The sequence below is a fragment of the Trichechus manatus genome, unplaced genomic scaffold, assembly GCF_000243295.1.
Source record: "Trichechus manatus latirostris isolate Lorelei unplaced genomic scaffold, TriManLat1.0 scaffold00067, whole genome shotgun sequence".
Classification (NCBI taxonomy): Eukaryota; Metazoa; Chordata; class Mammalia; order Sirenia; family Trichechidae; genus Trichechus; species Trichechus manatus.
The window spans coordinates 5,433,434-5,446,468 of record NW_004444003.1 but is presented as its reverse complement, the minus strand read 5'-3'; the positions used below and the strand labels follow the sequence as shown (position 1 = coordinate 5,446,468).

The 13,035-nt window shown below is 41.0% G+C and overlaps 1 protein-coding gene across 1 annotated transcript in view; it reads right to left on the bottom strand.

Annotated features, from left to right (window-relative positions):
- Positions 1-9,957: 9,957 nt before the first annotated feature.
- The window catches only part of UPF2 (UPF2 regulator of nonsense mediated mRNA decay), a 143,341-nt gene continuing 140,263 nt past the window's right edge, over positions 9,958-13,035 (bottom strand). Inside the window, exon 22 of the mRNA XM_004379688.2 lies at positions 9,958-11,253. Coding sequence (XP_004379745.1) covers positions 11,244-11,253 — 10 coding nt within the window. The 3' untranslated portion in view covers positions 9,958-11,243. The remainder of the gene's footprint in view (positions 11,254-13,035) is intronic.

Genomic DNA, 13,035 nt, shown 5'->3' with positions numbered 1-13,035 from the left:
TGAGACACACTAATCAAACTTCTGACATGCAGAAGATAATAAATTTGTGTTGTCTTAGGTAACTAAGTTTGTGGCGATTTGTTACAGCACCAATGGAAAACGAATACACTATCTTACTAGCAAGTTTATACTATCTCCTGGCCCTTGCCAGATACTAAACCCTGTATCCCAGGCGAGTGGTCCCAAATTGATAAACTTTTCCTTATCCAATCTTACATTCTACTTCCCTTAATCAAACACCCTCAGAATCTCATCCCACATGCACTCCTAGATCCTGTAGGTATGTGTTGGCTAGATCTTGCAGCTCCTTTATAGTCGCTTTCTTCACTTATCAGGCCCAGCATGTTCCTGACTGAGTTACATTGTGACTTAACCTTAGTTTTAGGCCTAGTGGCCAGGAGGGGAAGCAGGGGCAGAGCCTGAGGGGGGCACATGTTGTCTTGTAGGAGAGAAGCTTCTTCACTGTCTTCAAGCAACGTGGGGGCACGCTAGCTCTTAATAGAGAGGAGTGGCCTACTTTTGCAGGCTCAGAGGGTTCAGGGAGATCTGAGGATTCAAGATTTTGGGGAACATCAAGCTAGATGTCCCCTTCCCATGTGCCAGGGTCCTCCTTCCCAACCAGAGTACTGACCTTGGCCTAAAAGACCTGCCTTGGTTGGGGTTCAACTTTCTTTGAGGTTTGGCTACTCTGACAATTAAGTCCTGGGTCTGGTCCTCAGTGTTCTTGACCTTCTCACTGCAGGATGGGAGAGCCTCTTTATAGGCCACCAAGGAGGCCCACTGACTTCCAACTTTTTTAAATCCTTTTTTTTTTTTTTTTCCAGAGGGTCATTAAGTTCAGCAGTAGCCACCCCATCCCATTGTCCTTGAGGTTGCTATTTCCCCCATATTTCTCAAATGCCTGATACATCACACCAGTTAGTCACTAGCTGCTGGTGTATTCCCTTCCATCAGCATACTACCCCAATTCACCTCTGGGGAGAGTTTTAACAATTGACCTTGTGGTAGGGTCTTCGTTGCCAGCTTGGGGCAAGTGAAAGTTTCCAAAATCCTTTCATATTACCTGCTTTCTTGGTCCACTTGTGGAAGAAAAACTGAAGGTTTAGGGTGAAGGGAATGTTTAGGGGGAGGGGAGGGGAGGGAAGGGAAGGGAAGGAAAGGTGTCTTAGTTATCTAGTTCTGCTATAACAGAAATACCACAAGTGGATGGCTTTAACAAACAGAATTTTATTCTCTCACAGTCTAGCAGGCTAGAAGCCCAAATTCAGGGTGCCAGCTCCAGGGGAAGGCTTTCTGTCTCTGTCAGCTCTGGAGGAAGGTCCTTGTCATCAATCTTTCCCTGGTCGAGGAGCTTCTCAGGGACCCTGGGTCCAAAGAATGCGCTATTCTCCTGGCTCTTGTTTCTTGGTGGTATGAGGTCCCCAATTCTCTGCTTGCTTCTTGTCTTAGCCATCCAGTGCTGCTATAACAGATATACCACAAGTGGATAGCTTCAACAAAGAGAAATTTATTCTCTCACAGTGTAGTAGGCTAGAAGTCCAAATTCAGGGCGTCAGCTCCAGGAGAAGGCTTTCTCTGTCAGCTCTGGAAGAAGGTCCTTGTCATCAATCTTCCCCTGGACTAGGAGCTTCTCTGCACAGGAACCCTGGGTCTAACGGAGGCGCTCTGCTCCCAGCACTACTTTCTTGGTGATATGAGGTCCCCATGTCTCTCTGCTTGCTTCTCTCTTTTATATCTCAAAAGAGATTGGCTTAAGATGTTATCTAATCTTATAGATCTCATCAATATAACTGCCACTAATCCATCTTATTACATCATAGTGATAGGATTTAGAACATATAGGGAAATCACATCAGATAACAAAATGGTAGGCAATCATACAATACTAGGAATCATAACCTAGCCAAGTTGACAGATATTTTTGGGAGACACAATTCAATCCATAACACTTCTCTCTTCTTTTCTCTCTTGCAATATAAAAAGGGATGCAGGCCACACCCCAGGGAAACTTCCTTTGCATTGGATCAGAGATGTGATCTGAGAAAGGGTGTTATATCCCACCCTAATCCTCTTCAACATAACCCAATCCTGCCTCATTAACCACAGGCAGAGACTAGAATTTACAACACATAGGAAAATTACATCAATCACAAAATGGAGTACAACCACACAATACTGGGAATCATGACCTAGCCAAATTGATACACATATTTTTGTGGGGGCACAATTCAGTCCATGATAGAAAGGAAGGGAAGGGAAAGGAAGGGAAGCGAAACAAAGGAATGGAACAGAACTGGGCAGAGGGAGAAGCCAAGCTGTACGGCAGGCCCAACAACGGCCTTCATGCGGAGCTCTGGAGCTAAGTTAGCCCTTTAAGAGTTGTCCTGGGTTGTCCCAAGGGGCCAGTCCTTTGTATTCCTGCGTTGATCAGTCACTGGATCCGTTTGCCCAGGAAGGAAGGTAGCCTTGGCCGGGTGGTCTCTGCAGCAATCCGGAAGGGGCTGAGAGCTGAGGCACTTCCAGCAGCTGGGGCAACAAGTCCTTCAATGAAGGGGGTCCGGGCTTCACATCACAGTATCCATCATACTTATCTCTATTTGATATTTTTCTCAAGTGTTTACTACATTTCTCCCTCCTAGAATGCAAGCTCCATAGAAGCAGGACTTTGTCTTGTTTATCAGTGGAACCTCAGTACTTAGAACAGGGCCTGGGCACACAGGATGTACTCCATAAATATTTTTTTGGGTGAATAAAATACAATTTTCATAACCACCCCAGAAAATTCTCAATTTTATTTTCATTGTACAAATGAGTGAAATGAGGCTTAGGTTAAGAAATTTGCCTAGTAAGCGGCAAAATCAGAATTCAACCCAGCTTTGCCCAGCTCCACAGCCAGCCTTCCCCCCACTACCCTGGACTAACAGAAAGTGGTGGTTTGGCAGTTGGTTCCATGTTGAAGGGTGAGGGTTCACATTCCAGATGCAGCTTTGAACAAGATTATAAATTACTAAAGGATTTAGGCCATTCCTTATAATCCTTCATATTCTCAATTGTTAATGCAATGCCCACTGTACACACAGAAGTCTTAGGAAACATGGGCTCACTGATTTGAGAACTAGCCCCCACATGCCTATGTTAGGCACACAAACTGGTGGTCAGAACTGATAAAGTTGAGGAGCAACTCTCCCTTCTTACCTGGAAGTTCACTGCTTCCATTTCACCCCTTAACTGCTTACTTTTTGCCAATAGTTTTGCAAGGAAGCCCAGCAAAAACCCCACCTTCAGTCTCAAGATGACTTTGGAGTATTTTCCTGGCCCACTCTGTCTGTTGAAAGAAAAGTCACTAGCCTGTGGGGCTTAATGGGTCCCTCACTTTTTCAAAGGGCATCTAGGAATTTTGTCAGCCCTGACCCCTATCCAAGGAGCCCTGGTGGCACAGTGATTATTAAGCACTCAGCTGCTAACCTTAAGGTTGGAGGTTTGAACCCACCAGCTGCTCCACAGGAGAAAGATGTGGCAGTCTGCTTCTACAAAGATTACAGCCTTGGAAACCCTATGGGGCAGTTCTACTCTGTCCTATAGGGTTGTTATGAGTTAGAATCAACTCGACGGCAATGAGTTAACAGACCCCTATCCACCGTGTATCTTAGAATAATCCGTGGGGTGGCTTAACCCACTCATGTGTTCTTACCTGGGTATGCTGGGGAGCTCAGAAGCTGCAATGATACTCTTTGGATGCAGGAGTTATATAAACTAGAACCCCATGTATTTTTTCTTAAAGTAAACCACCAATCCTTTGTTATCAGGGAGGGGAAGGGCAAAAAGAAAAAAAAAATTAATGAGAAAATAAAGGGTTTATGTCTGAATTTTAGTGGCCTGTGACCTCTGGGGAGATGGGGACATTATTTCTCTACTTGGCTCAGGCCAGATGAACCTGAAGGGTAGCATTCCCGCTGCTGTTCAGGCACATTCTTCTATGGTCAATAAAATATGGTTGTTGGGAATTATGCCTGTGATTTTAGTTACCTAGGTCTGAACTTGATATTCACTCTGCACACTTAAAGGTTTACGAGTTCTTTAAGGGAAGAACTTGCTTGGTCAACTTTGCATATAACACTGTATCTGACACATAGAAGCTGTGGTAGTAATAACAAACCAGTTGCCATCGAGTGGTCTCTGACTCATGGCGACCCCATGTGTGTCAGAGTAGAACTGTGCTCCATAGAGTTTTCTTTTTTTATATATACCAAAAAAACGAAACCCATAGCTGTTGAGTGGATTCCAACTCATAGCAACCCTACAGGACAGAGCAGAACTGTCCTATAGGGTTTCCAAGGAGCAGCTGGTGGATCCCAACTGCCAACATTTTGGTTAGTATTCATAGCTCTTAACCATTGTGCCACCAGGGTTCCTTTTATATATATATATAATTTTATTTATTTTGTTGTTGAGAACATAGACAGCAAAACATACACCAATTCAATAATTTCTACACGTACCATTTAGTGACACTGATTACATTCTTCGGGTTGTGCAACAACTCTCACCCTCCTTTTCTGAGTTGTTCCTCCCCCATTAACATAAACTCCCTGCCTAAGCTTCCTATCTAATCTTTCGAGTTGCTGTTATCAGTTTGATCCCATATAGATAGTTCTTAAAAGAACATAATGCTCATGGCAGACATTTTTTACTAGTTAAGCTGAACTATTGCTCTATAGGGTTTTCAATGGCTAACTTTTCAGAAGTGGATGGTCATGCCTTTCTTCTGAGGTGCCTCTGTGTGGACTCAAACCACTAAACTTTTGGTTAGCAGCTGAGCACATTAACCATTTGCACCACCCAGGGACGCCAATGATACTAATAGTTACCCTTTATTGAGCACTTACTATATAACAGCCACGGTGCTAAGATTCTTATGTCCATTATCCCATTAATTCCTCATACAACGCTATTAAGTTATCCCCATTTTACAGATAAGAAAACTGAGGTTTGTTGTTGTTGTGTGCCATCGAGTCGATTTTGATTCATAATCATTCTATAAGATGGAGTAGAACTGCCCCAAAGGGTTTACTAGCCTATAAATCTTTACAGGAGCAGATCACCAGGTTTTTTCTCCTGCAGAGCCGCTGGTGGGTTCGAACTGCCAACCTTTCAGTTGGCAGCTGAGCGCTTTAACCATTGCGCCACCAGAGCTCCTTTAAACTGAGGTTTAGAGGTTAATAACAGCGCAAGGTCAGAAAGGTAGCTGAGTGTTGAAACTGGGGCGGGCTCAATATATATCTAAGCCTGGACCCTTCACTGATCCTCTGAATGTACCAGGAATTTCTTGCCTCTGGGTCTCTACTGAAAACAATGTTCCGGGCCTGAGCGCTCCCTAATGACAAGTGTTTGCAAGGCACACACGGCTCTCTTCGGTAATACATGAAGCCCAACTGCTCACCTCTTAGAAGTTTACAATGCAAACAGTTCATGGGACTAGAATGGCATTCTGTGCCCATCAGTCCAGATAAATTTCTGGCCAGTGCTGAAATGGATGCAAATAGGACCCATTTCCACTTTGCAAATTCCAGAGCTCAACTAGTCAAACCAAGCAAGACACAAGCGAGAGCTCATCAGCAAACCTGAGCTGAGGCAGTGTTTGCTTAAGTGTAAAGTCCCATTCCCAACCTGGGAGGGGCAGCTGGCTCAGAACATGGCCACGCCCACTCCCTCGGCTGGGGCAGATTCCCTCAGAATCCACAGCCCAGGGGAAAAGCATTTGTTGAGCACTTCCCAGGCAGTCCCCTTTGCTAACCTTAGACTGTACTTTCGTCTTTTGAAGAATAGCAGAGCAACCACCCTGCCTTTAAACTCATCTCCCCCCAAGGCGAGGAGCCCTGGTGGTGTAGTGGTGAAGCTGCTGCTAACGGAGAGGCAGTAGTTAAGTGCTTGGCTGCTAACCAAACGGTCATTGGTTCAAACCCACCAGCTGTTCCACTGGAGAAACACCTGGCAATCTGCTCTCATGAAGATTATAGCCTATGAAACTCTGTGGGCCAGTTCTACTCTTGTTATATGGGGTCGCTATGAGTCAGAATCGACTTGATGGCAATGGGTTTGGTTTTCAGTTTTCTCCCCAGGGGTAGGTGGGCAGGCAGGCAGAAAGGTACCAAAGATGTGAAAAACAGGTGAAATTGTGCACTACAGATTAGTAAGGAAGCACAAGTAAACCCGTGTGTACCTTGCTTATTGGGTAAGCCGTCCCTGCATTGAGTCAATCTCAACTCATGGCCACCTCACATGTGCAAAGTAGAACTGTGCTCCCTTTCTAGGCTGTGACCTTTAGGAAGCAGATCACCAGGCCTGTCTTTGGAGGTGCCTCTGGGTAGGTTTCAATCACCAACCTTTTGGCCAGTAGTCTAGTGCTTATCCATTTGTACCACCTAGGTATCCTTTGACTGCATTTAGTTGTTTCTAAAGCCCAACAATATTCCTGTGCTTGCGTTCACACTTTAGGGTTCTTGTAATCATCTTTGTTTAAGGAATTCAAATCGGGGGTCTTTCATTTGCAACTAAATAACACACTGGACTTTTGGACAAATGAAAGTTTATTCCTGCACATATATAAAAACTTTAAAACCATTTTACAGGGAACCTGTATTTCATCTCTGCCTTTTATAAATTATTGTGCATATTTTTAAACAATATGCTAGGTTTTTCATTACCAATATTATGAAATTATATAATAGGGTTGGAGTTATCAGGAAATCTGGAGACTAATCCTGTCTTTGTGGTGAGCCTCACCACTCTGGGCCTATTTCCTTTCTATAATGAAGTTATTTCTGCTAATCACAAAAATTCTGATATCATCAATTACTGATTTTACTATCTTGAATGGCATTGGTTACTCTCTCTGAATGATTCCTTATCTGTAAAATGAGTGTTTCTTGCAGTACTAAATTCTATACAGTCTAGGGATTCACACCCTACTGGCCTACTGGCGTTTTTGCCCCATGCTGTCTCTTCTCTTTTGTGGTCTTTTCCCTTGCCCAGCTCTTCTGGCACTGGGTACTACCTGTAACCTTTTTTTTTTTTTCCTTCTGTCTGGCTGCTCAGTTTTAAATGGCTCATGTTTGTACTGGGTTATGGATTGAATCATAACCCCTGCAAATTATATTGAAGTCCCTGTACCTATTGTTAAAAAAAAAAAAAAAAAAAAGAAGCCCTGGTGGCACAGTGGTTAACCACTCAGCTGCTATCTGAAATATCTGTGGTTCAAACCCCCACCAGCCGCTCTGCAGGTTTGGTTTCATAAGGATCGCAGCTTTGGAAACCCTATGGGGCAGTTCTACTGTCCTGTAAGATCACTAATGGATTTGATTTTGGTACCTGTAAATATGACTTTGGAAACTGGGCGTTTCTTTTGTTAGGTTAAGGGTCATGTAAGAGTAGGGTGGGCCCTAAACCTAATCCCTTCCGAGGGGTGTCTTACAAAAAGAACAGATTAGACATAGATACACAGGGGAAAGAGACCAGGTGAGGAACTGCCTATACAAGTCAAGGAATGCCTGGGCTACCAACAAGGAAGGATCCTTCCCCTAGAGCCATGGCTGGATTTGGATGTCTAGTCTCTAAAACTGAGACAGTATCTTTTCTTTAAAGCCACCCACTCGTGGTTTTTTTTTTTTTTTTTTTGTAGCAGCACTAGGTAACTAAGACATACTGTTTACATATGTAAAGTAAGAATATACAAGGTCTGAGAGGCGAGAGCTAAGTGCAGGGACAGATCCTAAGGCTGCCCAGAGGGCGTTATAGTTTTTCATTCCCCAAAAAGGAGTCTAAGGATCAAAGGAAGAAGTCTGACAGCTAGGTTTGTTAACCTCTGCTTACCTTTGATGGACCACAAGGGAGAAAGAGGTCTAAAAAAGACTGTTATAAAATCACAGTATTTTTCAAAATTCAGATGGCTTTCTCCATTATTTTTTAAATATAAGAAAGCTTCTTGATGACTAACATAGAACCTATTATATATATTGCTAATCTTTTGGTCACGAGTAATCTATCTTTGTTAACAGTAATGGAATAAAGTACCAATGTTGCAAAGAATCTCATTAGGTCCATTTTCTTTATGGTTCCCAAAACATGTTACAACTTTCTAGATGAAAGATGAAAAGTGAATAAAGGTAAAAGATCACAGCACAGCAGGTATCAGATATTCTCTGCCTTGTGCATGATATGTAGTATAAAGGAAGCATTTAGAACTATCCTTGGCTCCCTCTAACAATTTAAATCCTGGATATAATATAAAATTTATAAACCATTTTCCCAAACAATAAAGTAATAACTAACAGTATACAGGTCAGCAATGAAGATGATGACAAGAGCTGAAGGATACACTTAATAAAACTAAATGAATGGAAGTTTTGAAACTTTTTTCTTTTATTATTAAAAGTCTATTTCTTTTTTCAAATGGCCAACAAGCGCATGAAAAGATACTCAATGTCATTAGCAATTAAAAAAACCAAAAACCAAACCGGTTGCCATCAAGTCAATTCCTACTCACAGCGACCCTACAGGACAGAGTAGAACTGCCCCATAGGGTTTCCAAGGAGCGCCTGGTGGATTCAAACTGCCGACCTTTTTGGTTAGCAGCCCAGCTCTTACTCACTGCACCACTAGGGCTCCCATTAGCAATTAGAGAGATGCAAATCAAATCCACAATGAGATATCGCCTCACACTCATTAGAAAACAGAAAACAACAGGTGTTGGTGAGGTCTGGAGAAACGGGAACCTTCATCCATTGCTGATGGGAATGTAAAATGGTACAGCCATTGTGGAGAACAATTTGGCAGCTCCTCAGAAAGCTGAACATAGAACTATCATTTATGACCCAGAAATCCCAATCCTAGGTATACACCAAGAAGTGAAGGCAGGAACACAAACAGAAATCTGTATGCCAGTGTTCACTGTAGCACTTTACGCAACAGCCAAAAAGTAGAAACACCTGAAATGTCCAACAACAGATGAATGGATAAACAAAACGTTGTATATACATACAATGGAATACTAGTCAGCCATAAAGAGAAATGAAGTCCTGATACATGCCACAACATGGAATCTTGAAAGTATCATGTTGAGCAAAGACAGTCAGTTGCAAAAGGGCAAATACTGTATGATTTCACTTATATGAAATAAGCAAATACACAGAAACCAAAGATTATTAGTGGTTACCAGGCAGAAGTGAAAGGGGAGTAGGGGGAGTTTTTGGTTAGGGGGCACTGAGTTATATTAATGGTGGTGGAATGATTTGGAAAAGGATACTGAAAATGGTTGTACAACTTGAAGAATGTAATGAATTTAACTGAATTGTACATGTAGAAATTGCTGAGTTGGCATATGTTTTGTTGTATATATTTTCACCACCACAATAAAAAATGATAAAGCAAAAAAAAGTCTATTTCTTTTAAATTTTTAATGACTCTCAGCTGAATTTTAGAAATTTTAGCAACAGTGATTATAGTTAATTCCCTTTGGATTTTTTAAGTCAAACTTGGAATTAACATCTGGAAATAAACTAAAAACAATAATGGTTCTGAGTCACCTGCTGTGAGGCTTTCTGTCAACCTTGGTCCACACGCTTAGATAAAATCATAAACTCTGCGCCTCGTGCTAAACCATACTGTGCCAACACTTTCCATCTTAACCAATTTTAAGCCTATTCTAAAAGCATTTATTCTACTGAACTCCACAGGCTACTTTTTGTATTGATCCAAAAGATAAACTAACTGAGGCACCCGAGAAAATAATGCAAATATGGAATGTCACAGTGAAAGTAATACTAATAGTGAAAATAAGGAAACTGTCCCTGAGAATGTCTTATAAAGCACAAAGATGACCTTGGAAAACACTGATTTAATAATTACCCATTTAATACGTTTCCAAAACCCAAACCAAATAAAATAAAACCAGGCTAAATCTAAGTTACAACACTTTATTGCAGCATTGGCAAAGGTCAGATTTCTGAAGCTGGTGAAGATCGGGCAGCATTTCCATGTGAAATGTTACAACTTTACACGTTTTGTTTCTTATTTAAATCTACATGCAGAAACTGAAACATGGTAAAAGAAAAAAATGCAAAATAGCTAGAAAAAAAGATGTAATCAAGTTGTAGCATACAGATGTGCTCTTTAACTAAATTTACTATGCCTACTGGAAAGCAAACGAAAGACAAGTATTCTATAAATTAACAGATTGTCAGAAACAGACCAAGAACCCTCATTTCTATTTAGTGGGGTGCGGGTGGGGGAGAAAACAAAACAAAACAAAAACAAAAGCAAAATAAAAGCTCTACTTGTTTCCATACTTTGTTTAGAGACAGAGGCTGTAAACCCATGAAGGTCAACAAAATATTCTGATCCACTTCTTGTTGTCCTTCCTTCATTTTCTGTGACATGCTGACTGGCACGTTTTGTTTTCAATGATACTTACAATGGGCTCAACTATATCCCTGTTCTTAGGCTGGTATCAGACTTTTCTAAGCCATCTGAATTAATGCTCTTTGTGTATACTAATCGTCTTCACATTTTTCTTTTACCCTAACAGGCAATTTTATATCACTGACTCTGATGGATAAAACTGATTTTTCTCCCTCATCCCTTGTTCCTCTTGAAACAAATTCCTAAAACAAAAACCTTCCTGGTGGAATAGCTGGTATTTGGATATCTTTTGTCAGTTTGTTGTCCTGCATGTAAGTTTTTACTAGAAGATTTTACTGCTTGCTCTATACTTTTCTACTGCAGTCCTGGAGCCCCCAAATGTATCTTCTTCCAACATGGGATGTTCAATTCAGAGACACTGTAACTCAAATCAAGTTTAAAACTCAAGTTCATTTCCCCCATACCATTACCATCACAACCTTTTCTTCTCCGGCTCAATCATCTCATTGACAGCTCTTCTTAGTGTAACTGCTCAGTAGTCAAGTTAACCATCTCATTTCTTGACTGCCATTCTCAAGAGAAGATTAACCCTCGCGTGGTTTCCATTACAAAAGGACTTTTACACCATATCTGGAAGCGTCGGCTTGTTCCGGTGTTGGCAGAGGCTGGTGTTTCTGCCTCATGGCCCCAGCCTGTCCCAGGTTTAGATTCGCAACTCTCTAGACCGACATGCTGAGATGTGTCCACTGCTCTCATTCAATTGCTGGAGGACTCCACTATCCACAACATCAGATACAGGACCTAATGAGATGACACGTGCTGCTAGATCAACGCCTCCTAAAGGTACAAACACGGTAACGTTAACTGCTGCGGGACAAACCTCTGGCAAGACAATGTCTCTAAAACATGACCAACCACTGTTTAGTGACTTCTCCAAAAAAAATTATTGCTTTTTTCCGAGCATACACACTCTATAAAGGACTAAGACAGAACAACAGCAGAGGAGTACTAAAAAGAGCAATCCTGACAGTAAATGGACACGGTGGCCCCCTGGATCTTCTCTATGACTAATTTCTGATAAACGAAGACTTCATGGTTTGTTTCTTTGTCGCAGTGCAAGTTTCATTAGCAAGAAACTTTCAAAGAACAACATACAAATATGGAAAAGTATACTCTCAGGTGGATGCATCCATAATTCTTACAAAACCGAACTGAATGGGAAAAAAAGTCAGTAACACAAATATTCCCTGAGAGAAAGAGACGATAAAAGAATCTCTCCTGAAGTCAAGACAAAACTGTCTAAATTAGAATACTTTAAGTAAATGCAATGAATGAGAGGAAAAAAATGTTCCGTCTTTGAGAAGTCTGATACACTTACATCATTAGTTATAGTGAGTGTAGGATGTCACATGGTTCATTTACAGGCAAACAATCATTGTGAAAGATTTAAAAATCTAAGAGCTCAGAAAGTATTTACAATATGCACTTAAATGCTCTTCTAGGAGGGACTCTTTTGTAACAAACTATAACTTATTCAACCTTACAATAAGGACATAAGAAAGAGAACATCTAAAAAAAAATGTTGGGTTAAAAAAAAGTCTGGTAGTATATCCCTTTGCAACTCAAAGTGTGGTTTGCAGTGGCTTTGGCACCACGTGGGAGCTTGTCAGAAACAAATCAGAGCCTGCATTTTATTTAAAGTCTTAGATGATTAGTACGTATTTTAAAGCTTGAGGAGTACTGGTATAACCCAGATGAATTTACAGCAGCATATTAAGCCAAATTAGTACTGACACTTGCCAGAGATGCTAAGTTTCATAGCTTTTTCAACACTAAAAAAAAAAAGAAAAGAAAACCAATTACCATTGAGTCAATTCCGACCCATAGCGACCCTGTAGAACAGGGTAGAACTGACTCCAAAGGGTTTCCAAGGAGCGGCTGGTGGATTCAAACTGCTGACCTTTTTGGTTAGCAGCTGAATGCTTAACCACTGTGCCACCAGGGCTCCATCAGCAGAGTGGAAAACAACCTTGTTCTGCATTACAGAATACCTAGATAACAGTTTTACTTGGAACTCTATTAGCATTTTAACGTGTTATATACAAATGCCTATAATTTGTTAGAGCATCACTAGCCAGTGAGAAAGGCTAAAATTTTAATTTACACTCTTATTTCAAGGATCCTATAATTAGAAAAAATAAAAATTATAGTTAATGTCTGAGAGCCCATTAAAATCCACAGGTGAGCAAAATTTTAAACAACTTTAATAACCAGTATACAAATAAATTTCCCTTTATCTGCCATAAAACATCATCAATATTACTGATGTTAAAAAAAAAAAGGCACTAGCCAAAGTTTTTCAGGCTTCACTCATAGAGTTTTCCCTCCTTGGTATGGAAATTCACTACTCTAGCTTGTTTCCCTTAAGATATCTGATGAACTCACTGCTCTATTGAGTCTGGCCCACATTTAAAAAGAAGAAAAAAAGGAGCCAAACGACCAGAAGCCTCTATTCTACCAGTTACATTCTTTCAAATGACTATATTTAAAACTTAAGTTTAAAAAATGGCAAACAGCATTTGGTATTCCAAAAGGCTCAAAAATACATGTTTACACGTT